Raw genomic sequence first — 25,172 nt, 5'->3', positions numbered from 1 at the left:
GTGCGAGTCATCATCCCCATGTGCTGCTGGGACGTGAGGAAAGAGCGGATCCGATGTACGGAGCCGTGTGGGTCTACAGGGGCGCCCGAACGGGTTTAGGTCCCACGGACGGTGTCCGCGGCCACAGTCGTCGGTCCCCGGTTAAGAGGACTCGGCCTATCTATACGCACATCGCCATCGACATTGCCGATAGCCCCGACGTGTTTCTAATCTTGGAAGCGCTCACTCGTTTCCCTCAGCTAAAGACCATCATTATTGCCGTGTCGTCCAGCGCCGTTGACGAGTCTCTAGTTTGTCGAATGGCAGCAAAGGCCAAGGGGAGGCTCGTTTACTCTGGAGGGGAAATGACTCATTAGCAGATGGTCCATCGAGCGACGTCGGGTAGCACAAGGGAACGTTTCTTGGGTGGCTACTCCATAATTGTCTAGAAAACCCACAGGTGAAAGCGTTTTCCTCTCGGGATAGCAGTGCCCGTGTGAAGCTCCATATTGACCGGTCAAGATGGTCTCGAACGACGCAGGAAAACGCTGACCGCTCTTGGTCTGTTTTTATTTATTGAAATACTTTATTTTTAGTCGTAGTAGAACTTGATTATGAATTATGCCAGAGACCTTTGAGTGGTAACCCACCCATTGGTTTTCCAGCAGCCAAAGTACTGACTACCCTGTACTTTACTTTCCTTCATTCTTGCTCAATATTGGTTTCCTTTTTAGTTTCCGCTCTCCCCTTCCCCTACATCCTCGCACATGATGCTGGCTTCCTTCGTTCAACAGTGAGCCCCGAGTCGCTCAGCACCTCTCCACTCACTCACCCTTCGTATTTCACTTAAGCCACAAAAGGGATCGACAAGTTTACTGGTGTATGAGTTTTCTTAACCCGCCAGAATTTTGTTAGGGGCCTGAGTTTTAGCCTCTTTCACTGATCAGACCGACCAAAGCTCGTTGCATGGCCATCAACAACCCCTCCGGTGCATAGCGGTACAACGTTTGGGTCTTGGCGACGGGCGGGTTTGGTGGTTGTGCTGAGACGATTGTCGCTGGTTGCGATGCTCTGGCCGTCTCGCTGCTATAGAGTTTACAAACATAACAGCAGGTCATATGCTATTAAGCATATTAAGTGGCTCTGTTAATAATATTATGAACTCAGGGTTTATCTTCTTTAGGGTTAATCCCTTTATTACTTATTATGGCATTCTCATGTTTTGAATTGGCTATAGCCTTCATTCAAGCTCGAGTGTGATCTAGTTCTTACATCAAAGACAGATTAGACTTAGGGTTGGCGCAGCCAACCAGTCCAGCTCGAGAGTTGGCTGTGGTGTTGACTCGTCGGCCATGGGAGCGCCTTCGGACTATAGCTGCCCGGGGGCTCTTGCGGCTCGCCAGGATTGCCAGTGTTGCTGAGCATGCTCATGGCTATGTCGATGTCGAAATTTAGATCACTTAGGCCGTCCGCGCCAAAGTCCATCGTGCCCTGAAAGCCTACCATGTCTATGTCTCTGTCTATGTCTATGTTCATCCAAGCGTAGTCGCCAGCCATCACCGCGCTAAATTCGTGAGGCGTTGGCTGCTCTTGGAGCCCTTCGAAGTGGATCGCTTCGCCTGATCCATCATGCGTAAGGGCTGCTGCGACGCTGTCTGCCGTTTCGTAGGGCTTTCCCTCGCCCTCGGTGTTGTGTTCAACCGCAGGAGGAGATGTGTGTGGTTCCTGTTGATGACAGAACATATCCTGGTAATTGTCCGCCACAGAAGCGGTAGGGCCGGTCGGGGCAAGATCTTCGTCGAGGGCGTCATCCTCGGGCCCGTCGTGTTCGTCGTGTTCGTCGTTGTTGTCGAAGTTGTCGAAGTTGTCGAAGTTGTTGGAGTTGTCGAAGTTGTCCAGCGGTCCAACGATCGGGGACGCTGAAGTATCGCTCATGCTCCATATGCTCACACCTCGATCCCCAACTGTCGACTCGCTTCCCGGGACTGTGATCTGCGTGAGAGCTGGAGAGGTGTGCGACGCTCGCTGGGCATCCGCGGGTGGCTTTCTGCGCCGCACCTTGCGCTGTGTTGACTCCTTTTGCACTCCGTAAGGCTCTGCCTTGGCCATATCCCTCCTTTCTTTCGCCGTAAGTTGGACGAGCTCGCCATCAGACACGACCTGTCTTCTCATTATATTCCATATCTGCAGTCGCCGCCGTTCATTAGCCACCTGTTGAAAAGGGCGCGCCACACGGCTTGGTACGTACGATTGCGCTCGGATCGCGTGGCGGTTTGCCGTTTGGGGTATAGACTGAGCCCTCCCAGATGCCGTGAATAGTGTTGTAGAAGAAGAAGACGGCCGTGGTGTTGCATTCTTTGCCAAGTTCGTAACTCTTATGTCTCACGGTAACGCCTTTTCTTCGCATCGCCTGGCCCACCCGCACAGGATCCGATGGCCGACGCTCTTTTGCACGAGGCTCTGCTGGGACGGGGTCTCCTGGATGATCCTGCCTGAAGCCGGGCTTTCTAGGAGAACTCTTTTTGGGGCGAGGAGATGCCCTCGAACGAGGTTTTCTGCTGGCCATCCTGTGCGGCTACCGTAGATGTCTTTGGCGGACGTGTCTCCTCTTCTAGGAGAGAAAACAACTGCCATTCCAAACCATCTCTTCTCGGTAATCTAGCTGGTATCGTGCCCAATTTTTCAACAGTCGGTCGGAATCGTCGGGGTATGGTATCGAGTCCCCGATACGCCATTGCCAAGGTTGACCACTGTGAAGTCCATTCTGGACGACGCATGCTCTCTGTCGCCAGGTTAATTTCGCCATATTTGCTCGTTACCAGAATGTCGGGACGGTGTAAAGGAGGAGATAGGTCAGAAGATGGGAGGGAAGAAAAATGTGAAGAAAGTCTCCTTTAGATGTGCTTTAGAGCCAACAGAATGTGACAGTCGGCGAGGGTCTTTTCTCCCCCACTTGTCTCCCCCTTTGTTCAGTCGCTGCCGGATCCCCGTCAAGGGCACGTGCTAGATCTAATCTAGATTGGCTGTTGCACTCACGTATTGGAATCTCACTTGCGATTGAACTGCGAGGACGATAATCCCACACCCTCCGGTGCCCACTTGGTGAAAGCCACGAAGCGACATGCTGTATTACGGCCGAATCGGTGCAATCAACTAGTCATCACGGCCCCGAGGGGAACAAATACACCGGAATCATGTGGTTGTTGTTTGGTTGCTCCCCCACCAAAAGTGTTCCAGTGTTTTTTTTTCTCCCCCAACACGGGGAGGACTTCCGACCAGTCTTTGTTCCGGTCACGTCAACGAGTGGCGGCCCAGTAGTGGCCTCACTAGCTTAGCTGTGGAGCGAGATCTCCACACCAGCTGAACCATGGTGGTGTTGCCGTCAAGCGGTTGCACCGGCTCAGGGCTGACGCACGACACTGGCACCGCTGCAGCCACTGGGAGGCCTTGTTAGCCACCATGGGAAAGTGACAACTTGGTTCTCCGTTTCGCACGTTCAATTTTGTATCGTCGAGGAACGGGCTCAGACATACCATTTGCCGACCCCAGCGCGTTTGAGTGAAATAAAGGCCCTCTTAGACAACGATAGGGCTGTCCAGAGATCAGCCCACAGTTCAGCAAGATGTCGTTTCGTGCATACCCACTGCCTCATTTTGGCTTTTGCCTGACATGCCACATGTGACGACGTTCTGTCACTTACCGCTTTCACCATCAAGAAAATCATCTCCACCAAGGACCCCCACCTTATCGTGGGACCCCACCCCTGAGCGACATCTTTTGAACTCGGAGCTGCGCGCGTCATGTCCGAATTTGGCGATTTGCGCACATCTCTACAGCTTCCTTCCACACGAAGCCCTCCTCGCCTAACAACCCGGATCTCCCTATTCTCAAGAACCAAGTCAGTGATGTCGAGTACTGTGGGCAATTTCAGTACGGATATATTCATATCGTACATTCTCGATTCCATGACCAAGCTACCGAACTGTCTTTTCCTCCTTGGCTGTTGTATTCTAATGGCAACTAACGTGACTGTCCCTGCATGCAGGTATTATGACATGCAAGTTGGCAGCGGAATTGCCCCCTTGCAGAGCAAGCATGGATCGGCGGGGGTTCAACGGTCGGAAAATTCTTACGCGCGAGTCATGCTAACCGAGGCCCTTCCTTTTTCGACTCTCTCCTACAGCACATGGCGGGACCGTTGACGAACAGTGTAAGGCTAATTCTGGAGATTTTGGAGAAAAATCAAAATTGGTTCTCTCACGCTTTGCCCTTCTTTGACTCGGTGCCTCCGACCTGTCAACTTCCTTCATATGGGGCCGTTTACACTGATTTGTCATTTCGTAGTCACATTTCATATCACTCATCGCTGCCGATCATCCCCGATGGGATGATCAGTGTCCAGTGGCCCTGGCTACAACTACCGCCCGCGTTTATTGGAACCACTCTAATTTCAGCACCTCTCCACCCCGGCCCGCCAAGGATGAGTTCCCCGGAAGGCCCGTCGAATTCGCCGCTTTTCAGCTTTCAACATGGCAACGGCTGGCCTGGCGCCCACCAGCACGTACCAACCGAGGTACTCTCATGGACAATAGTGGCCCTTTTTTGCCCTTCCAATCCGAGCTACAGAGAATAGCAAGTAATGGGGTGAGGAATAGCACAACGACTGACAGTTGATGGGTAAAGAGCTCGCCGCTCGTTTTACAAACAATGGCAGCTCCAACGGGCGATTGTTCTTCCCGGGTGAGGGGACTATATAAGACAAGCAATTGCCCAAGCCTGCCAAGAATCATCCTTGCAGCCGAAGTGGGTCGACAAGTATGCGTTTGGAATACTGCTGATTGTGCCCGATAATCGAGCGGTTTCATGCACTGCTTCTTGTGTCCATTTTTCCTAGTCATCGTTTTTCACTCCTAATCTTGACCGTGCATCCCGTCATGAAACATCCGCACAAGCATTCATCAAAGACCCATGACTCTCGTGCACCATCCCCCCCCCCGCATCGGAGAGACCGGAGGTCACGTGCATCTCATGTTCAGTGTTATCATTATCAGGATATACTTAGGGGATTCGGTAAGCGAGTTCCGCAACCCCTCTGTTCATTCATCACAGAGAGGGCAACCTGTAACCGCGTCACTGCTGTAACCGCCTCGCACATCGTAACCGCCTTATTTCTCCACAACATAAAGTCCAATTTCAATGAAAATATACTCAATCAATAGTGCTTAATCTGATCAACTGATATTATCAATCTGAGCTTTATTGAAGCTACTGCCACATTATTGTGTGTAAGTGAATGTGATGCCTAGTCTCGGGCCCGCGACTGCGGCACGGGAATCGGGATCCCGGCCACCACAATGCACGGCTCGACCCTCTCGTTATCGGAGTAGTTATTTGGCACGCGATCATAGCCGAATCCGCCCCAATCTTCTCGGCGTAATAGGTCTTCTTCCTCGTCGCTATTTTCATGTGAAGAACCTCCTCTTCCGGCCGCAAAAGCGGCATGTGTGTAACCCTCGATCTGTGTGCTTATGGTGATGTCGACTTCGTCGCTTTCTGAGCCCTCGTTGCCGGGCAATAACGGCGTTAAACCTCCTGGTGATACCGAGAGCACATCTTCAGGTATACCATTGTGCTGACCCCATAAGGCTACAGCCTTATTAAGGTCAGCTAAATAGTTGGCGGCCTCAGGAATAGCTTCAAGTTCGTGACGACCCTAAATTCAATAGAGGAAGTCCCGTCTTCCCTTATTAGCCTCAATCCAAAGGCGCCGGCAATTCTCTAAGGTCCCCTTTTCCGTCTCAGACATTATTCTCTGGCGATTGGCGTCTTGTGAAGCTATCGCGGCGGCTTCTGCGGCGGCCCTCTCTCTTCGCTTTCACAGCTCCTCCTTCACGGAGGCGCGGCTTACCACTATCACGAAGCTTATCAAAGTCAGAATTCTGCTGCCGGCGTCGTCTATTATCCTCCAGCCTCTGTTCCTCTTGCTCTCGTGCTTCAGCCATCCGCCGATACTCTCCTATAGTAAAGGCACCATCTTTAATGCCCTTAATTTAGCGACGACTTCATGCTCGGCGTCCCTTGAGTCGTATACATTCCTTATATAACTCGATTACGGTTTTCTGTGACTTCTGAGTGACAATAGCAAGATGAAGGCACGCTTCAGCGTGCTAAATAATGTTGTTGAATTGCGCAGTGATGCTGGGTGTGATTGATAAAATCAAGGTTGTGATTGTCATTGTCATGGTGAGAGCTCCCTAGGGGTTTATATCCCATGCGATTCCATCTAGGACTTTGTGATATGACCCTGAAGTGATGGGGAAGCTCCCAATTATTCCAACAAATAACCTTCCGCGTTAGTGTATTAAGGAGGGATATATCCTTCTAAACAGAGGGATTAGCCAGCTGCTTTTCAACCCTCCTCGGTATCACCTTATCCTTATTTAAAGTCACTAGGAATAGTGGCTTTTCTCGCTCTTCAGCGTGCCGGCCAAGCGGGCCCAGTATGACTTCCGAGTGCAGAGGGAAGATGCCTGACTTCTCAAAGCCAACGTATATATAACAGGCTCTAAAGGCAGCAGTATACATACGGTTCCACTGGTTAAGAAAGTCGAATCGAGAGATCTAGAGACCTCCGGCCATCATGAAGCCCCTGAGAGCGCATTTCTGTTCATTTTTAAGGTGTTAATAGACGCCAACGTCAGGAGGTTGCAGACGATGATTTTGGCGACTTAGCAGGCGGTATGGGACAATATCGAACATACCACAATACCATATGAATTCAGGGTCCTCGTGAGCGGAAAAGGAGTCCAACAACAGGAGCCTATATGAGGTTGGCGCCTTCTTAACTTAGTACCGCGGTTTAAACGCATATTCCTCGTCAAATTGGGACTTCGTGATAGTCGTCGGGTAGCCAAACCACTCCTCAATAGAGGATCCGGCGAAGGTCTCGCTGGCGGCAAAGGAACAGCGGTTAAAGTGTTGTAGCCACTGGACAGCTCGATGAGAGTTATTGTAACCCGTATCCGTGAATGTGAGGATAACACGCTCGTCAATATCGGCACGCGTATATTCCACTAGTAAGACCTTCGCCGCAGTGATGTTATTGGATTGGAGGCAATTTGGATTGGACTGGATTTGTCGGAAAATGACTGGACTGGATTTGGGTTTCTCGAAGATTTGGACTGGATTGGATTGATTGGCAACCAGCTCCTGGAGCTCCAATGGTCTAACCTGATCAGGCAAGAGCTAACCCTAATTTGGTGGTCGTGACAGGGCTCCCGTCGCGGACTCCGACACAACTACGCCATCGTTAACATCCAACTCGCACATGTCCGCTAGCAAAACCATGGAAGCAATCGCGTCGCTCGTAACTTCAGCAGTCCTTCTGCTCTGGCAGACGTGTCTGAACAGGCCACTCACCAGCTACACCATGGCTACTATCTCCAGCTATTTCGGCCCTGGCAGCGGTCGCCGTCCTGATCCTGAAAGAGTTATTCTTGATCTAACGTATCTTAACCCTCGCCCAAACGACCACGACGGAATCCTGATCGAACCTGACGAATTCGAGCGGAATGGAAGCAATATATTCGCTACTCTGTCCGGCAATAGGGTATGGTTGACATACAATTTAAGCAGGACGCGCCTAAGTGGTTCTCATACTGCTATCTATGCCAACTACAACAGCGCCGAGGGAATTGTGTACATTGGAGAAGCAAGTTGCTAGGGAATATAATGAGCACTTATTTAAGTACTGCCATAACCACACACAAGAGCACAATTCTAGTTCTACCCGAAATCTGCTTATTCAGCGGCTCATTTATTGTCCCAAAAGGGTAACAATCTGACCTGGATCCGTTCTGGATATACTGGAGGCTGCCTGTCCCCAAGTCTGGACTGGATTGGATCGAGGCTCAGATCCAGCTCCAATCCAATCCAATAACATCACTACTTCGCCGTGAGTATCAGGAACGAAGGAATTGATCTCCCAGCTGCGCTGATGGCATCCATAGAGGTCAAAGACTCCTTGTTGCCGGGCTGAAAGACTGTCGTCCGTGTGTTTCGTTTCATCCGGGTAGAAAAGAGCTTCAGGCTACCATTTACCCACCTGGATGAAATCTGCTCCGTGGTTCTAGAGTATTCTCGGCGGATTAGTTACATGACTCCAAAGTGACTCGTGTAAGGGCGATCGTTAGCTCCAACCACTTTTTTGCCCCCATGGGCTTTGTGCTCTTTCTTTGAAAATTCAAAAGTCAGAATGTTCTGTCGTGTAGCATGTTGACTTGCCAGGAGTAAGTGACAACACCTTGAAAGGCACGGGCAGAAACCACAGGGCACACTCGTTGAAAGAAACAGTTCGAGTAAAGCGTGAGCCCATTATTGGATAAGTAGTTGAGGCCACGTTATCTTTTGGAGATGGCTTTATGAGCTTCCGGATTTACCTAGAACAGGACGCTAGCCAGCCAGGTGAGAAATTCTCTAGCTACGCATAGTGAAGGGCCTATTTCATAGTACTGTCCATTGTGCATACGCATAGATAACTCTTCTTCCGATGGTGCAACGGTCTATTGCGTTCCACAACTAGCCTGGCAACGCCAGGAGAAGCAGTCACGCTGGCGTGAAAGCGAAGTGAGAGAGAACTTCCAACAGCCCCGCCAGTACGCTGTCGTTGATTTAAAGTTTAACCTTTAGCTGCAAATGTCAGTCATGGTTCACAGGTCCATCAGAATCGGGTGACATGCAGATAACGAAGTCACGCCAACCGCCTTGTCGCCCGACGCCACCCCCACGCTCTCACATGCTCCTTGTTTCTTGTCCTTGAATCTCACAGCCAGGTCTTGTGCCGCGGCCCAACCACGACCGATTTACGACAGCTGGCGTTTGGCTGGGGGCTGAGGCAAGTACGGGGCAGGCACAAACACGTATAGAAATCCCACCACCCATCCTATCACGCATGGGAGATGTAGTGGCTATTTAGCATGTATTTAATACTTCTGTAGTGGTCCACCAGACCGGGCAATATTTCATATCTGCTTCTTCCCCCTCCCCCGCCCTCAACGAAGCCTTCGGAGTTGAACCGCTCGGGCTGGTGTGGGCAGTCCAGCCGTTTTGAGGATCTGGCTAGCTGCGTAGCAGTGACCAACGAACAAACTTGGACCGTTGAGGTGGGATACTTTGAATAAGAATAATAGACATGGGCACAGAGAGATGAAGGAGGAGGTTGGAGGACAAAGAGTGGGAGCCGGAGAATGAGGTTGGTGCAGTAAACCAGCCACACGCCCATCTGAAATTAGAAAAACATACATTACCCAGCCAAGTTATAGATAGTTTAAGATTTAGCACCAGATTTTGCAGTATCAAATTCAAGGGGTGGGAGGGTGGAATCATGCGCAAGACAACGGCTCATCTAATGACTCTGGTTGGATATTAAAATCGGAAGATCCAAGGTTGACTATGCTACGGCGATTAATCTCCGCCTTAGATATGCTTTCGCGTTGCTACTACGACGACCATACCTCTCAAGATATACTACTTGGGCGCATGTGAGTCAAGTCAGCCCTGCTTGGGGATGGGTGTGAAGTGTGGTAGCATGAAAGACCGCTTGCTCCATGGCCCAGTGCCGTGAGGGTTGGGCCCTTCCCCGATTCTAGTGATGCTCTGTCTATTATAGGACGTAAGACCCATGTAGCAGTGAGGCCCTGAGATCTAAATTTGCTAAAAACGATCACATAATAAGTGAATGTAGAATCCGCCCACGCATGGAATACGCACCACCATGTCACCATTCCTCTTAATATCTTTGCTTTTCATTCTCGTCGCCCACGCAGAACCCTATCTCGGCGACACCTCCGCGGCGGTTACTTGCTCTAAAAGTAACGACCGGGCTGAGAACTCTACCCTTGAAGGTCTCAAGGAAGTCTTCTGCGGCCAGGAGAAAGTGACTCAGGGCATCATACTACCGCCAGGAGGCAACATCGAAGGGACCTATGACATCGAGTCAACCTCGCATAAATTCTCAATCACCTGGGATACCCGTTGTGAAAGAAAGAGCCAGCTGGCGAACCACCAGCAGTTTTCGTGTGCGTGGTTAATGCAAAGGATTTGGGACATGTGTAAGTGATGGACCTTGAGTACAGCGTCTGTGGCTAAGCGGAGCTTATAGGTGAGGGCCAAACCGGTCACGTCGCTCTCGGATGCCTGTTCTATGAATACAACCGGGAAGCACGGCGATCATGCGCGGATTGAGCTTAGGATATTCTCAACGGTCTAAGAGCAGGTTGGGGCCACATTCATAGCTTTCTAGACCCACGTTGATATCGCCATCCCAGGACTCGTATGGCACTGCCGGGTATACTGCTAGAGGAGAGATCCCCTAATGACAGGCCACCACGATTAGCTGACCTCAAAGATGGTCTTTAAACAAGCTATATGGGGTCCTTGCTTACCGTTGAGACTCGGGCAGGGTGAAGCTATTTCCTTTGTTTTCAGATGATTATTGCTAAGAAACTCGAATTGAGGTCAAACAATCTTAAATGACATTTAGTTAGAAATGAGTAAGTGATACCCGCGACATAGATAGAAAAACTCATCTTGAAGCTTGAAGTAACGGGAAGTCGCCCATTGGTCCGCGCTCATTTCTACTACAGAGGACTATGTGATAACATACAAGAACGGGAGAGTCCATTTTAATACCCAACTTATCTATAGGCGCGAGAAGGCTGATATTCTCTGGTGAAAGTAGGTCAGCAAGTACCCAATGCTCCTTATATGGCTTCCTAAAGTTACTCATTAAAGAAGGCAAGTCTACTTCCCAAATTTCGAACTGTGCACTTTAAGAAACCTTTAAAGCGAGTCCGTGAGTAGCACAACCTATTCTTCGACATGGGCATCTATATACCAAGAGATCAGAGATGGAGCTAGTTGCTATTGTTAGTGATATGCAAGCTTGTAGTTTTGGCAGTCTCTTGGATTTTCTTTGGGAATAGAAAAGTATAAAGGTCAACGAAACGACCGCACTTTGCACTATCACAGACAATGTCAACAAGTATAAACATGCCAGGTAACGGGATCTCTTTCAAGCTCGTAAATAACTGTCCTCAGACGATTTGGCCCGCATTGTCTGGGACTATGTCCTATGAAGGAAAAACGATTAAAGACCCACTACCGCGAGGATTGGCTTTGAAACCATCAAAACAATTCCACACTCCTTCCTTCCCCTTGCCATGGTCCGGCGGAATCTGGGCCCGGCAACACTGCTCTCCTGGCGGTACTAACTGCTATTTAGGTGACTGTTCTCAACCCAGCTGCCGGGGTCTCTCTACCAAGGATGTCACACTTTCTGAGATCGCAACCGAGACTGGCACAATTTGGGATAATTTGGGTCTGGGTGAGTAGACAGTCACACAAGGGGGCGGGGAACAGGAATATTCGAGTGGTCTCAAGAGCCAGTTCTGACCATTTACTCAGTGGATGCTTTCACAATTGGCATGTCTGTGATCCCAGGCAACAAGAACTGCTCTCATTTAACCTGCAATGTGCCCCCGTTCCTTAGAGGGGAAGATGCATCAAGCACGCTATCCCCCGCAAGGAACTTAATCTTGTCAGGACTAGAGAAAAGGTTAGGAAATCTTGACCAAGTGTATGGATGTCTGTCAGACTGTGCCTTATGTGAGCAGGGCCAGTATGGCTGTAGAGGTTCATTTGCGGGCCCCGGCTCGCGCAAGTCGAGCAATGCATAGTTCAAGGAAGCTTGACCCGACGCTTACAGCTACGCATATCACGATCCCGCGGCGATTAGAAAATGTGAGTTGTCCGATATAACCATAACTCTTGACTGTAAGGGACAGCGAACCTAGGATAGAGGGTCAGCGCAGGAGTGTTGGGTTTTAGACTAGGTTAGGCCATAAATCTGAGAACAGAAGTTAAAGAGCGTTGTACAGTAAGGGCAGAAAGGATAAGTCTGAAATGTACGTAACACTAGGCTGCATAGTTCAGAGGTACCAGCGGCAAAGAGAAGTGATGGGAGGACCAGATGAAATGTAAATAGATACTGGACAAAATGGTGACCTGCTTGGCACGGCAGCACAAAGAGCAAGGAACTACGTCAACCGCCCCCCACAACCCCTTCCGAAATCAAGACTTTTGTGGTCAGTCTTTGAATGCGCCTTATTGGACGATAAGTGGGCCAGTAGAGAGCAGAGTGACTGTATTGAAGGTTTTCTTTTTCTTGTGCCCTTAACGGCGACTGTGGTTCGGCTTCATCGAGTCCGCTCGACTCCTTTGGCTCAATCAGGAAACGAGGTCACGAGGTCAGCCACAAGTTGGGATCCTCCCTAACAAAATCAATCCCAATGTCCCACAGCTTCACGCATGGGCTTTCAGTATCAAGAGGATATTTTTAACGTTCGAGTTTGCTGCCAAAGACGGACTATACTTGGAATCCAGTCCGACAGCTGTCAAAAGAAAGGGATTAGGGGCTTGGGGCAAAGTGATCCAGAGTGGTATCGGCTCGTTTTGTGTCTGAGTCCCGTTAGCTTCACAGCTGCGCTTGTTGCTAATCTGACTTGTAAGAATTTTTGCTTTAGCAGAACGCTGAAATTTTTTTACAAGAGTTGATATTAACCATCAATGATTCTAGATGCAGGACGCTCTAGGGTAGGATCCCAAGCCACTTCACTTGCGGATCGACGAAGCACGCACCTCCCAGCATGACACTACTGCAAACCATTTTACAACACCCGAGATTCGAACCTAGAATATATGACTAGAGGCGATGAAAGAAACCGAAACTAGAGCTTTGCGCCTCAAGGCTCCTTTGCGCAAACCGCGACCGATTTGCCTCTCATGTGATGAAGGAACTTCCGTCTGTGGGGCAGAATGCAGATCTAATTGGCAGAGCGTAGTGGATAAGCTTGGTGGCTTGAATCCGATTAGTTGGGTCCAGGCCCACAATGGGGGTTTTCCATCGTTGAAATACCGTTTAGGCCCAGATCAGGAACTGGGTTCTGGCAGATCCCCATTGCAAGAAGAGACAAGCCAGCGCATAAAATTAGCTTGGCCAGCGTCTCGTACTCAAACTCCGTTGTACGAATCTGTCTGTTGCACCCCCTCGCGGCGGGACCAGTTTGACTCACAAAAATTGGTATGATCTTCATCACATTGACCTCACAGAGCAACTCCGCAACGTGCGAGAGATCGTGGCAAGCGCATCTGATGGGCACTTATCCCGAAAGCCCAAACCTAGTCATCTCCCAGATTGCTTACCCTGATCCGGGCCTTCGATTATCGTTGCCTTTGCTATTAAGAGGAACAAGGCTGTAGGGGATCAATGGGCGGGGGTATACGGGAAGAAGATACTACATGATGAAAGAGCTCATTCAGCATCCTGAAAGCTAAGAGTATATTCAGCACAACCTGGAATCAGGTTTGCAGACTCGAGAGGCCAAATTCCCTCGCTTTAAAACGTTGAAGCTAACCAATTGGGCAGTTACAGTCGAAGTTGGAACTATTGCTTAGTACGGCCAGAATAAGCTGTTCCCCTTAAGCCGAAGTGAGACTACAGTTCTATTTGTACCTAAGTTCTAAGTGCTATGTGGTATTACACAGCTGATGACCCGCGAGCATTTAAGTCAAGGGCGGAACTAGCATAAGTGTCCGGTAAAACCTGCCTCGCAATTTAATTCAACCCGCATAGTTTGGCACTCGTTATTAGTCATCAAGAAATCAGGAACTATGGCTTTCGCTACTAGTGGAAAAGGAACGAGTCTATTCGTCATCCAGCTTTGTTGCTTGCTCCTCGTCTGGATCACCGCAATCCTCCGGGCATGGGTAGGGATAATTAGAAAGTCCTGTACTATAGATGACTGGTTCATGTACTTGTCTGTTGTAAGTTATTTCGATGATCTTGGTTTCTATCTTTTGATTAAGGGTATATGTGGATTTTCTCCTTGACCTATGCCTCCAGTCACTCCTGAAGTAGACCGAGGAGAAGATTTGAAAATAGGAAAATTAGAGCTGATCTGAGCTAGGGTCTTTATACTAGCTTGGCCATCTTTGTGTTTCGAGGCACGGTGGTTGGTGGTATTGGCAAACACACAGACAACCTCACCATGCACGAAGCCATCGTGGGTATGCAGTCGTGGTACTTCGGCGAGCTTATCTACGGAGTATTGTCGATCCTAGTAAGGGCCTCCATTGGCCTGTATATTCTTCGGATTTGCAGAAGAAGGACGCACAAATGCATCATTTATGCGGGCTTGGCTACTGTAAGCGTGGCATCGATCATTTACTTCTTCGCCAGCTTGTTTCAGTGTTCTCCGCCGGCATACTATTGGGAGCAATTCCGTAGTATCAGCAGCAAAGGCTCATGCGAAAGCTCTCGCGTGACAACTGCTGCGATAACCCTGAGTGCTATTGCTGGTATCAGTGACTGGGTCATTGCCTTGATGCCGGCGGTAATTCTTTGGAACATTCGCATCTCGCGGCGGTCGAAGATCATCATCATTGGACTGTCGAGCCTTGGAGTTTTGTAAGTGGCCTTTTGTTGATAGCTACCAGATGATTGAAACTCTGACTAATGCGACGAGCAGAGCCGGTATTGCTATTATTACACGGATACCGTTCATCAAGGGCCTAGAAATCACCAAAGAGTTTTTATATAAGACGGTGTGAGTTCCTTCTATCTATTCTTACTTCTTTGATGCTGAGAGTGGTTCTGGGACAGGGATGTGGCCATCTGGACCGTTATCGAGCCATGCCTGGGAATTGCGGCTGGGTGTCTGGCTAGCGCCTGTCCTCTTTTCACGGCCAAAATATGAGTTATGAACCACAATAATTAAAGGCGACGATACGCAAGCCCATTCGGCTATAGCCCACCTAAACGGACAGCATATAGGTTCGAAGAGGTTTCCTAACGGACGTAAACAAGTCGAGCGGCTTTATGCTAGCAGAATAATACGATATGGCCTCTGAGTCACTTGTAATAGATCCACCCATATGGGTGAGGCTTTGTCTCATGACCAATTTGTGTTGGGAGCTAGAGTGGTTAGGTGCTCTATGAAATGGGTTGCAGAGCTGTAGTTCTATTTACTTGATAGCCTCGCCATTGGTGTGACGTTTCAGGAGTGAGGTATACAACCTTCCATCACTTGGAGCACAACCTTCTTGATAAGTGAGTTAGACAAGAATCGCTACTTTCACCATACAATGTGAAATAAAAACACCATGTTAATCCTGAGGTATGACAGCAGCTATCTGGCGTGCTATGACTGATATTGCAGCATGTTTCTTCTACAACGCCTTCGGCAGCCCCAACTCTCCTCGGCCATCGCCTATAGACGATTCGCTCATCACCTGTGCATCAACAACTGTATCGGTTGATGACGTGCTCCCAGGAGCCTCAAACAATGCGTTGGTTTACTGGCCTATGTGTAGGCCTACGGTCTAAGCGCCGCACAACCGCGCCAAGAACAACCTTGAGGATGTCATCGGCTGTCAAGACATTTTCCCCGTCCGACTCAGTAGATCTCCGAGTAGCCGTGTCGACCAAGTCACGGATACCGAGAGAGGTGAGATCATCATCCAACTCGCGAAGAGCGTTGGCTACCCCGTTGTGGTTACCGACCTAGAAGAACTATATACCAACCTAGTGAGGAGGCGCGCCTATCTGGTCGAGCTTCTTGGCGTAGTGCACAATGATGCCCTCAGGGTCGTCAGTGGGGCCTCCGTCAGTTATAACAATGATATTGAGGGGCTTGGTATCGTCCATATTCCCAGGATGGTCGGCCAGATGGGCAACATATGGCTTAAGGATGCTGTCTAGTTGGGCACCTGTGGGAGTGGCACCGCAAGGACGAACGGACCCAAAGAGGCGCTGCACTTGACTAGCATCGCGGATGTTGGTGTATCCACAGGAAGCTTGGGTGCTGCTATCCGAGGACCAAGAGCGATGATTGAGGAAATAGATATCAACACCGTCCGGATCATAGGAGGTGCAGATCGAAGTGATGGTGCCAAGGACATCGCGGACTTCGCGCCATGAGCGGCTAGTCATGGACTCAGAGTCATCGATCACGAAGACGGTGTCAAATGTGGAGAGGAACGCATACTTGTCCTCTGAGCTGGTGGTGCTACCAAGGCCAGAAGTACATGGTGTGCTATGATCAAGGGCGCTCAGAGGTGGTGCCGTGGGACTGGTGTCGACGGTGGAATATGGTGGGGGAGTATCCTGGGCTTAGGCATGTGGTTTTAGCGGGGAACATCGACCTGTGCGTATTTCATGAGACTGCGGGGACTTACAGATACCTGGGGAGAGATGCTCGCTACTTACGTCGGCGTAGATTTGTCCAATTTTGCGTTGTGATGGGACCTGTGACGACACTGAAGATTGGTCTCGGCGCCGGAACTTCTCTTTGAGGCGATTCAACATCGCCTTCGGTGATGGAAAAGACTGAACTGTTGATTGAGGCATTTTAGCTTCTCTTAGCTCCCTGACGAACGTGCAGTGTAAGAGGTGTGGTTCATGAAGAACAATTGGGTGTTCGGAAAAGACTTGGTTGGAATGACTTGGCTTTTGACCTGTCCGCTGGGCTTGTTTTTCACACGCTAAATGTACGTTTGATTCTGCGGCTCGACTGACGGATGAACATGTCACTATTTATATAGGTACATGCAGAGCTGGGCGCATATAGACTTGATTACGATCTGGAGGGAACTGCTTCGACCGATTCCGTCTCGGAGGTTTCGCCGTTATTACCGGTACACTCCCGTCTCGAGGGGGAAGGGGAGATTCTCCTGTAGAGCATGAGTAAGGGACCGTTTCAAACTTTAATCATCGGAATGTGGGTAGTATGAAACCTTGAAAACAACGAGAAACAGTGGCCTTATTCAGGTTTTTGGCCACCCAAGTTTGGATTAGGACTGTTCCAGCTGCTACTAGTACCGAAATTTTGTCTGTTGTGGGCCTCGGGCTATAGAAGGACATGCGCTCTCACCACGCCGAATTTAGGTATATCCGCTGTTTTTCGGTCGAATTACGCCGTGGAGATGTCTTGGAATGCATAAATAGGTGTCCAACTCACCGTCTAAGGCAAGTTTTGTTCTCATGCCGTCCTCTATCCTACATGTAGGCCAGTCCGAGAGGTGGCGGCTGGGGCTCATCATTGGCATTGTTGCCTATTTCGTGTTGAAAGCTTGTGCAAGCAGCCTTAATTCGCATGGGTCGGACATTGTGACACCTCCCGTCGAATATTCCAGCACTGTTGGAGTGTTGGGGTGTAGGGTTGACACAAACGCCGTGGCTTACTCGCCTGGTTTTGTTGGTTGTGGCGATCGTTGCGTCAAAATCTGTCACCAACGTCGTCCTCTTCACCTCTTATGACATTTCTTACGATGCTTGGAATTACCTTGACTCCGACGTATCTACTACTGAAGGCCCTCAATTCGGAGGGGAAATACAGATGACGTATGATGTTGCAGATGCTTCAGAATGCCGGCATCTACTTAACGAGGGTAAACTCCCACTGTCTGCTACAAATAACGTGAAATACGTTGCATCTTGTCTCGGTCAGCTGACCCAGTTGAATTGCACAAAACTACTAATTGTGCAACATCAACGATGCTGTCTGCAAGTGCGGGGCAGCTGAAAATGCCATCCAGATCTAGCTATCAGTAATCAACGCACCTGCCTAAGCAGGTTAGATATCACCGCAGAGCATTGGTTGAGAGTATAAAACATTGCGGATGGTACGAGAGATATTGTTGCCGCTTAGACTGGATAGGCTAAGTCGGAGTTGAAGGATCGGGCAGTAGCATCATAAGTCACCAATGTTACGATTTCTACATAGGTACAAGCTCAACTGACTGCACGGAGTTGTTCGGATTAGCAGCATAGGCCATACGAATCGATGGCTCTTTGATAGATAGTGGAAGTTTGTAGGTGGCACGAGTGAATACAAACAAGAACACATAAGGCAGCATGTGACGAACCATGAGGCTTCAGTTTGATGAATCTCTTTCTGCTATCGAGGGCAAGCACTAATAGATCACGGCCATGACGAGCCGATTCATGTTCAGAACACGTAAACAGTGCCTATATATACCAGAGAGAACATAGTAGTGCATGGAAAGCTAGTAGATTGAAGACATGTACAGGTAAGAGGCTGACTTTCGTGCTCCCTCCGATTACCCACGTACTATCGGCGAGCTGCAGCGACTCGACACTTGAAAGACCCCCCTGTATCACTTTGAGTTACATTTCCGAGTTCATACAAAAGAACATACGCGCATCTTTGCTGTAGTCATTGATGATACTATACAGATTACCTACAACCATAATTGTTGAGTATGAAGAAGCAAGTGGGGAAAATGGCGCAGACATACCTCTAGGAACATTCCACGAACTCCCTTCGCTGATGCGGAATGGTTGTTGCTCCAACTCCACACATACCTTTCCAGAATGAAGAAAGAAGACTAGCTCTGATTCGCGGGTATTTTTTGCTTCTTTTCTTTTGCCAGATGGCAAGTGCAACATGCCGAAGCTCATGGGGGTTAAGGTGTCAATCCTTCCAAAGTGGAAATTCCGTTTTGCAGTGTACATGTTCAGGATCGCTTCGCTTGTGAAGGCAACCAGCCGGTTGGTGTACACTGCTCCATTGGCCTCTGAATCAGCAGCTTCGCGGTCGGCCTGCCAAACCTTGCAATTGGCGCTGACGGTACCAAGCTCTTCCCAAGGTTCTCGTTCTGTATTCGTTATTGATTGAGATCTCTTTCTGGCGGATTTGCGGCTATTTCCCCCTCGTTGTTCGCCTGTGGGTGATGCTCCCTCCGCAGAAACACGAACAACTTTGGTGATCGTAGGCAAAACGATTTGACCTCGCCCAGTTGCATCTGGGACGGACTCATACTCTTTCGCAACTGTATCGCCGCGCCAATCGTGTACAGGCGTATTACAAACTCGACCGGATCTTGTTGTGTAAGTATGGCCCTCGGGTCTCACAACCGTCTTGACTTTGCGCTGTCTTGTGCATTTACCGCCAAATTTGATTCCTTTCTTGGGTCTCCCCGCGGGCCGCCCTTTAGGTTGTGGCCCCTGTGCTAACACAGGGTTTGCCTGGGCTGACCCGTTCGGAACTGGAGTGGCCGTTTTGCGAGGCCTCTTACGCCCCCGTGCACAGTCCGCCTCCTCCGGCCTGAATTCGTCGCTAGAAATCTCTGGCCTGGCTGATGAAAGAGTTTCCAACTGCCGTTTTTGAGAATTCAAGTCTGCTTCCGGTCCTTTCGACTGGCTAGGAGCAGTATTATCTGGCCTGCCTCTCCTTTGGGGCGGAGCGATTTCCCTACTCGCTTGTTGCAGGAGCGTCGCCGTGGTGTCTTCATCGTGATTCTGTATTGTGCGAGGTGATGTGGGCCGCTCGGATTCGGCGTCTTCTGACTGTTGCGATGATGTTCGACTGTGACTGGTGGAGACTTTCTTAAGATGCCGTAAGGTATCTGCGCTCGTATCCTCGTGTTGACTGTCCTGGCACTCAATGTCTTCTGAATCCTCGTTACCAGATATCTCTGGAGAAAAGGCTTCTGCATTCGCGTAAGGCTCTGTGTCATATCTTCCAGGGTCGTTCTGGGCATCGTTTCGTTCTGGAGTGGAAAGGGGGTAAGCAATCGTCGAGTCGATCTGAACTGGTAGAATAGGCTGGAGCTGTAGAGGCGAGGGCTCGTCGAAATCCACCATGGAAGCCCCGAGCTCACGAAACAATAATAGACCTGGCTCATTATCTGAGATTTGGTTAATTTAGACTTTCCTGTTGGCCAATGTTGCGGTAGACAAACCCATTTCTTCGCCCGCCTCAGCTCGTCCACTGCCGTAACCTTGGTTAGATCCATGGTCACCGTTCCTACTGGTTGCCAAAACCACCCGATCTGGTGAAGAGAAATAGGCTCCCAATGGCTCCATGTCGTATTGGTCGCGATCTGTTATACTTGGTAATTGGATGCCGGTTTTCCTAGACAAAATTATGTCAGCGGAGTTGGAAAGACGGGCCTCAATGCTCGGGCGTTTCGGCCACGAGAAATGGTACTTACCGACCCCGAACTCCCAAGTTCCATAAATCTGGCTCATCGTGTTGATCGTAAGGGTTTAGAGGGGACATGGTGTCGTGGGCTGCTTGATGGCTCTCGGAAGTTATGCTTTAGCAGCCCTAGGATGACGTGTCCTTACAGCTCACGCGGGGAGAAAAAGCAACAAACATTCATAAGCTGAGGGAACAGGAGCAAAGAACAAAATGTGCAGAAGTTACGGGGGGTTTTATAACAGTGGGTGATTTGGCCAAGCCGGAGATGTCGAGTCACTTGACTGGGCGGCGGCATCTTCCATCAGTACAGAGTGGGGCTCATAGGCGTGGGAAACGCTTTTCTACTACACTCGCTTGGCTAGTTAGACAAGATGAGGAACCACGAATGTGACCAGTGCCGGCTCGGGGGTGGTCGGAGCGTCTACGCGACAAGGCAGAAGGCGAGAAGTCAAACCTAGTGAATTCATTGGCCGTAACAATATTGTCATGTGCGCGTGTGTTTCTTCATTCTTACCTCGATATCTCTCCCATAAACAGCAATAACATGGTCAACATAATCCCATAGCTCCCAAGTGTTGTCCTTACCCCACGTTAAAAAAGCAAAAGCACCCAGGAAGAGTGTTACGGCTTGATCCCCCGTAACGGCGCTATAGGCTCCTATAAGCAGCTGAAGCACCTTCTGTAGTTGCTACAATGGCGATTATCGCCCAATATTTTGCCTCGTGGCGCAGTGGTCAAGGTGCCCACAGCTGTGGCGGTTCGTCGCAAAGAGGACCAAGATATTCCAATTTCAGATAAGTGACGACCCATCCGAGCTCAAGCTGTCGCCTGAATCAGCGTCACTGCTGGAGGCAGTGCTGCGGTTCGGCCCCAAGTCACCGAGGCCTATGCACCCTCCTCTTGACTGTTTAGAGGCAGAAGGCTGCAAGGCCTGAGAGAAGTAAACCGAGCGTGAATGACAATTCCTGCCAGGTTATTGTCACCTCGCCGTGTCCCGCCCCTACAAATCGTCAATGTTCGCCATCTTGTACCACTAAATGAAGGAGAACTAAGCGAGATTCTACTGGACAGTACATGCAATTGGCCCATTGACCAAACTCAGTTTATTCGTGTTGCGTTGATGTTCACGTGAAGTCTCTGCCCCGAAGGGGCCTGGTCTGATTAAAAACGCGCCATGGCAACAGGATTTCCTTCGAGGTCCTGTGTGGCTAACCCCATCTGACGAGGCGACGGATTTTAAATTAAGATTGACGCAAGGTACTTTAATTCACCTTGAAAGGTCCATGTATTATTATCCTGTACCTTTTGTCGCACATGATTCCAACCTCCCTCCAACTCAAGTTTCTGGCACAATTCGTGATGATGCCCTCACGCACCTGACGAAGAGTGTGAGGAAGAAGTGACTATAACGCAGAAAAATGAGAGGCCTCAGACTATCCATCGCTCGGCATTAGTAGAGAAAGGGATGGAGAGGACCCCCAGCCAAGTTGAGTGGTATGAATCCCCTTAGGATTCGGGAAGACCCCTTATCGCGGTCTCAAGGAGTATCCTTGATCCTTTCGTGTTTTGGCGAGCTAGCCGCCCTCGGGGCAATGCATCCCTATAGCCGAGAGTGGGAGTCTAGGTGCCTTCTCTATGCCCTCTGATTCACCCCTAAATACCATAGAAAATGGGGTCTTTGAATGGAGGAAGCCAAAGCGCCAGAGACGGGCATACTTAGCCCGGCAGGGCAGGCTCTTACCTTACGAGCATTGCATTGATTTGACTTAGGAATAGCTTCACAATTGATCACGTGGTTTGCGAATAAAGAAGGCGGGCATTGAAATACATTTTAGGAGGGTAACGGGGTGCGCAGGGCTCACACGGGACCTCGACGGTAACCCATGACAACATAGCATAGTTAACGTACATGATAAGTGAGTCGGACAGACAAGCGAGTCGGACATGAATCGCTACGTTGAACATAGAATATTAAATAAAACACAACAAAGCATCTGATTAATTAAAATTAATCACTATACTCTTCTCCAAACATCGCAACAACTATTTGACATATTCTTGTGTTATGACCAGTCTTGCTGTCTGTTGGCCCGCAACCACGATGAACGGCTGGACCGCCCAGCCTTCCGCATTAATCATTTAGATGACTGTAACCCATTTATGGTTTCTAGGCTGGACTTATTTCTTTCAAGCTTATTTGCGCCTGTGACGACCATTCCGCTTGAAATAGTGCCCATCATAAAACTGGTCTCATCAAAGTTATAGATATCAGCAAGGGTGATATCATATTTCACGATTGTATTCGCCACGAGGGTAAACCAATCGCGGATAATCGTCGGATCTTCGCATTTGGCCCTCTGATAGTTATATTTACGATTAAAACGCATCCTGAGCTCTTAGTGTCGCTTGACGAAGTTAGAAGCCCAGCCCTTGCTAACAAGTGAGGCATCGCGGTCGGCGAGCAGGCGATTAGCCATTTTTTCCAAATCACGAAGTCGCAGGGGAAACCCTTGTGAGTCTAGGTCGAGAATATAGTCAATAATAATCTATTCTTCTAGATCAGATAATTTTCGTGATTTTGGGATAGTATCGCTTCGAGAAGGTCTACCGTGATATTAGTCATAGAGGGTGCTATGAGGGACTTTGCATATCCTTGCAGCGACTTGCATCCGTAATTTAGGGTCATTCTAAAGAGCCTAAAGGGCAAGAACAATATTCCCCTCTTTGCTTAATTATAACATTTTCGGTGGTTAAGAAAAATTGGTTGAAAAAAGAGGGGGGGGTTGAGGCATTTTTTTTTTCCGACTCGCTTGTCTGTCCGACTCTTATCATGTACGTTATTCAGGATCTTCATACCGCTATCTAAGATTTGCTCCAAATCAGTTCCTCAAATAGACCAATGGGGTTTCGTCTTTTTGCAACCATTGGGGCACTTCGGAGTCGTTTGATTGGTTCTAGAGAACAGGAGAGGCGACCCCATCAAGGGTTGCACTAAAGAGCATTGAGGAACGAAGCTTGAAGACAGTAGACATGTAGAGATACGGAATAGTCCGTTATTCATAAACTACGACAAATTACTTGCCAACGAAAATTGGTGTATTAATCAAGCTTGTCGCAATTCATTGGATGGTCCTTCATGTGACGTCGCATATTGTTTTCGCCGTCGACAATACTGCCACATTGAGAACATTCAAGCCCGTGATTCTCTCTCCAGTGTTCCTCCAGTTCATTTACTGAATTGAAGGACAAGATACAGCCGGAAACACCACATAGATGCCTGTCCTGGTGATCATATCTGTGGTGCATCCTGTATCCGCTTAGCAAGCTGCTAGTGCTAGTCCTAGAGATTCTACGTACCTCAAGTCCTCTACAGATATCATGGATACTTCACAATGCATGCAAGGCAGATTTAATCCTACTGTCTTGTCGTGTCCGATGCTATGACGGGCCAATTGGTCACTGCTGTGAAAGAGCAAGCCCCAAAACTGGCATCCATTTATAGCACATGCCAGATTATTGCGATCAAGATGCCCTTGGATGTGCTGCGTAAATTCTGGCGTTCGAGCCTCGGAAAACTCAGTTTGACAACGAGCGCTAGGGCATAAAATTACCCCGTGAACATAAAATATGTGAGTCCTGCGTTTCATGTTAGTAGTGACCTACATTGCCTCGACCTCTTAACAAACTTGAAATCTTGAGGCTCCACATTGTCATTTGGCAACGTAGACATGACACGCTGGACAGCATTAGAGCTGAGACAATCACTCCTTCGTCAAATCTCTCTTGCAAATTTCTGAGTATTGTACCAGTAACCAGCCCAGTAGGGCCATTCGAAGCGACCGGCAAGGGACATTGGATAGTTCTGAAAGCGAGGTCGGCCCAAACATCGGCTGTCAGAAGGCCACGGCGACATGCGTGAGATAAACAAACCAACAGAGAAGTTTCCCTAGATTTAATCAGCGCCTAGTCTTAAGACAAGTCAACGCTAGATCACACATGACATAGCGCTTCACGAGGCCATCGGCTGACAGAGTCGGATCCGATAACCAACGTGAAAACTGCTGCTGAAAAGCTCGGAGATATACACTCATCATGTGGAGGTGCAGATGATGGAAAACCCGCTCTTGGGTGATGGTCTCCTCAGACAATGGTTCGATTGCTGTTGGAATAGTGGCTATGGAGTGTCGCTGGGTTGCGAAAAACTGCAGCTGCCGCCACCTTTCTTGTGCCACAGCCCAGGCGAGGTGGCCAAACTCGCTTTTGAATGCGCCCTCGCCTGGGAGCATCGTGTTGGTTGGCCAATGCGGAGTGTCCAGATACATCGACAGAACCCTATGCACAGAGTCAATCAGCCAGACAGGACGGACTGGTATCGTTTACCCTCACCATTCGACCTGAGCAAAAGACCAGTCGATTGGCCGATGGGCTTGTGAGCATGCCATATCCTGGCCTTGGCCATAGCGTGATCGCAGTCGGCTGGCAGCACTGAAGGAACGCATCGCTTCGTTGACGTCCATTGAATAGATATCGGCCACGACCGCCAGTATTCCCGCGCGAAGGGAAGATAGAGCGTCATTGAGTTTTTCCAGTTCAAGAAAGGCATACCTCATTGAGAGATTAAGATCTTCGTCCATCAGGGTGTGTTTCTTGCATCTGGTGGGTTGATTGCTTGAAGCCCCAGGAACAGAATGAAAGGGATAAGATACCGTTCAGAAGCTTAAACAGCATCGCAACCTTTTTTTATGAATCCCATAGACTCCGTGTGGTATTTCCGAAGGCGCTGCGTCAATTCAAGCGGTATGATGGGGTAGAGGGTAATTGTTTCAAGGAAAGCAATCATGGCTGCCTCCTGGAGATTTGGCGAACTGACTCCGCCTGACGACATCGGCAGGAAAATTTTGAAGGCACAGGATGGATAATGGTGAATGGTGGCTTTTCGTTGTCAGGTGCTGGCAAACTTCGTCTGGGGGACAGAGACCCTTTAAGTATTGCACCGTGGCACACTGAGGGTCAGTAACACCACCCAACAGATTCTCAGCTCAGGGCCGAAGACCAGGGTCTATAAGGGCCGTGCCAGGCCATATGTGTGTCTGGTCTGTTGATTGACCTCCATGTATTCGTGTTGTTCGT

General features: G+C 49.3%; 6 protein-coding genes across 6 annotated transcripts; 2 read left to right on the top strand and 4 right to left on the bottom strand.

Annotated features, from left to right (window-relative positions):
- Positions 1-1,269: 1,269 nt before the first annotated feature.
- Positions 1,270-2,545, bottom strand: MRS44_018191 (uncharacterized protein; the record flags this gene model as incomplete). The annotated part of the gene is made up of 2 exons (XM_065616389.1): positions 1,270-2,139; positions 2,228-2,545. The coding sequence occupies 2 exons, from the start codon at positions 2,543-2,545 to the stop codon at positions 1,270-1,272; spliced, it is 1,188 nt and encodes a 395-aa protein (XP_065472461.1).
- Positions 2,546-5,281: 2,736 nt separating this feature from the next.
- Positions 5,282-5,981, bottom strand: MRS44_018190 (uncharacterized protein; the record flags this gene model as incomplete). The annotated part of the gene is made up of 2 exons (XM_065616388.1): positions 5,282-5,625; positions 5,888-5,981. The coding sequence occupies 2 exons, from the start codon at positions 5,979-5,981 to the stop codon at positions 5,282-5,284; spliced, it is 438 nt and encodes a 145-aa protein (XP_065472460.1).
- Positions 5,982-7,324: 1,343 nt separating this feature from the next.
- On the top strand, positions 7,325-7,702 carry MRS44_018189 (uncharacterized protein; the record flags this gene model as incomplete). The annotated part of the gene is made up of 1 exon (XM_065616387.1): positions 7,325-7,702. One exon carries the CDS (start codon positions 7,325-7,327, stop codon positions 7,700-7,702), a length of 378 nt encoding a protein of 125 aa, XP_065472459.1.
- Positions 7,703-9,751: 2,049 nt separating this feature from the next.
- Positions 9,752-10,221, top strand: MRS44_018188 (uncharacterized protein; the record flags this gene model as incomplete). The annotated part of the gene is made up of 2 exons (XM_065616386.1): positions 9,752-10,088; positions 10,139-10,221. 2 exons carry the CDS (start codon positions 9,752-9,754, stop codon positions 10,219-10,221), a joined length of 420 nt encoding a protein of 139 aa, XP_065472458.1.
- Positions 10,222-15,619: 5,398 nt separating this feature from the next.
- Positions 15,620-16,444, bottom strand: MRS44_018187 (uncharacterized protein; the record flags this gene model as incomplete). Its single annotated transcript, XM_065616385.1, has 2 exons — positions 15,620-16,206; positions 16,273-16,444. The coding sequence occupies 2 exons, from the start codon at positions 16,442-16,444 to the stop codon at positions 15,620-15,622; spliced, it is 759 nt and encodes a 252-aa protein (XP_065472457.1).
- Positions 16,445-18,167: 1,723 nt separating this feature from the next.
- MRS44_018186 (uncharacterized protein) lies at positions 18,168-20,120 on the bottom strand (the record flags this gene model as incomplete). Its single annotated transcript, XM_065616384.1, has 5 exons — positions 18,168-18,208; positions 18,256-18,297; positions 18,355-19,746; positions 19,801-19,973; positions 20,053-20,120. 5 exons carry the CDS (start codon positions 20,118-20,120, stop codon positions 18,168-18,170), a joined length of 1,716 nt encoding a protein of 571 aa, XP_065472456.1.
- Positions 20,121-25,172: the final 5,052 nt, after the last annotated feature.

The sequence above is a fragment of the Fusarium solani genome, assembly GCF_023522795.1.
Source record: "Fusarium solani strain SB1 chromosome Unknown bctg00000015, whole genome shotgun sequence".
NCBI classification, from domain to species: domain Eukaryota; kingdom Fungi; phylum Ascomycota; class Sordariomycetes; order Hypocreales; family Nectriaceae; genus Fusarium; species Fusarium solani.
Note: the sequence above shows the minus strand (reverse complement) of the source record. Positions and strands in the feature narration are given on the sequence as shown.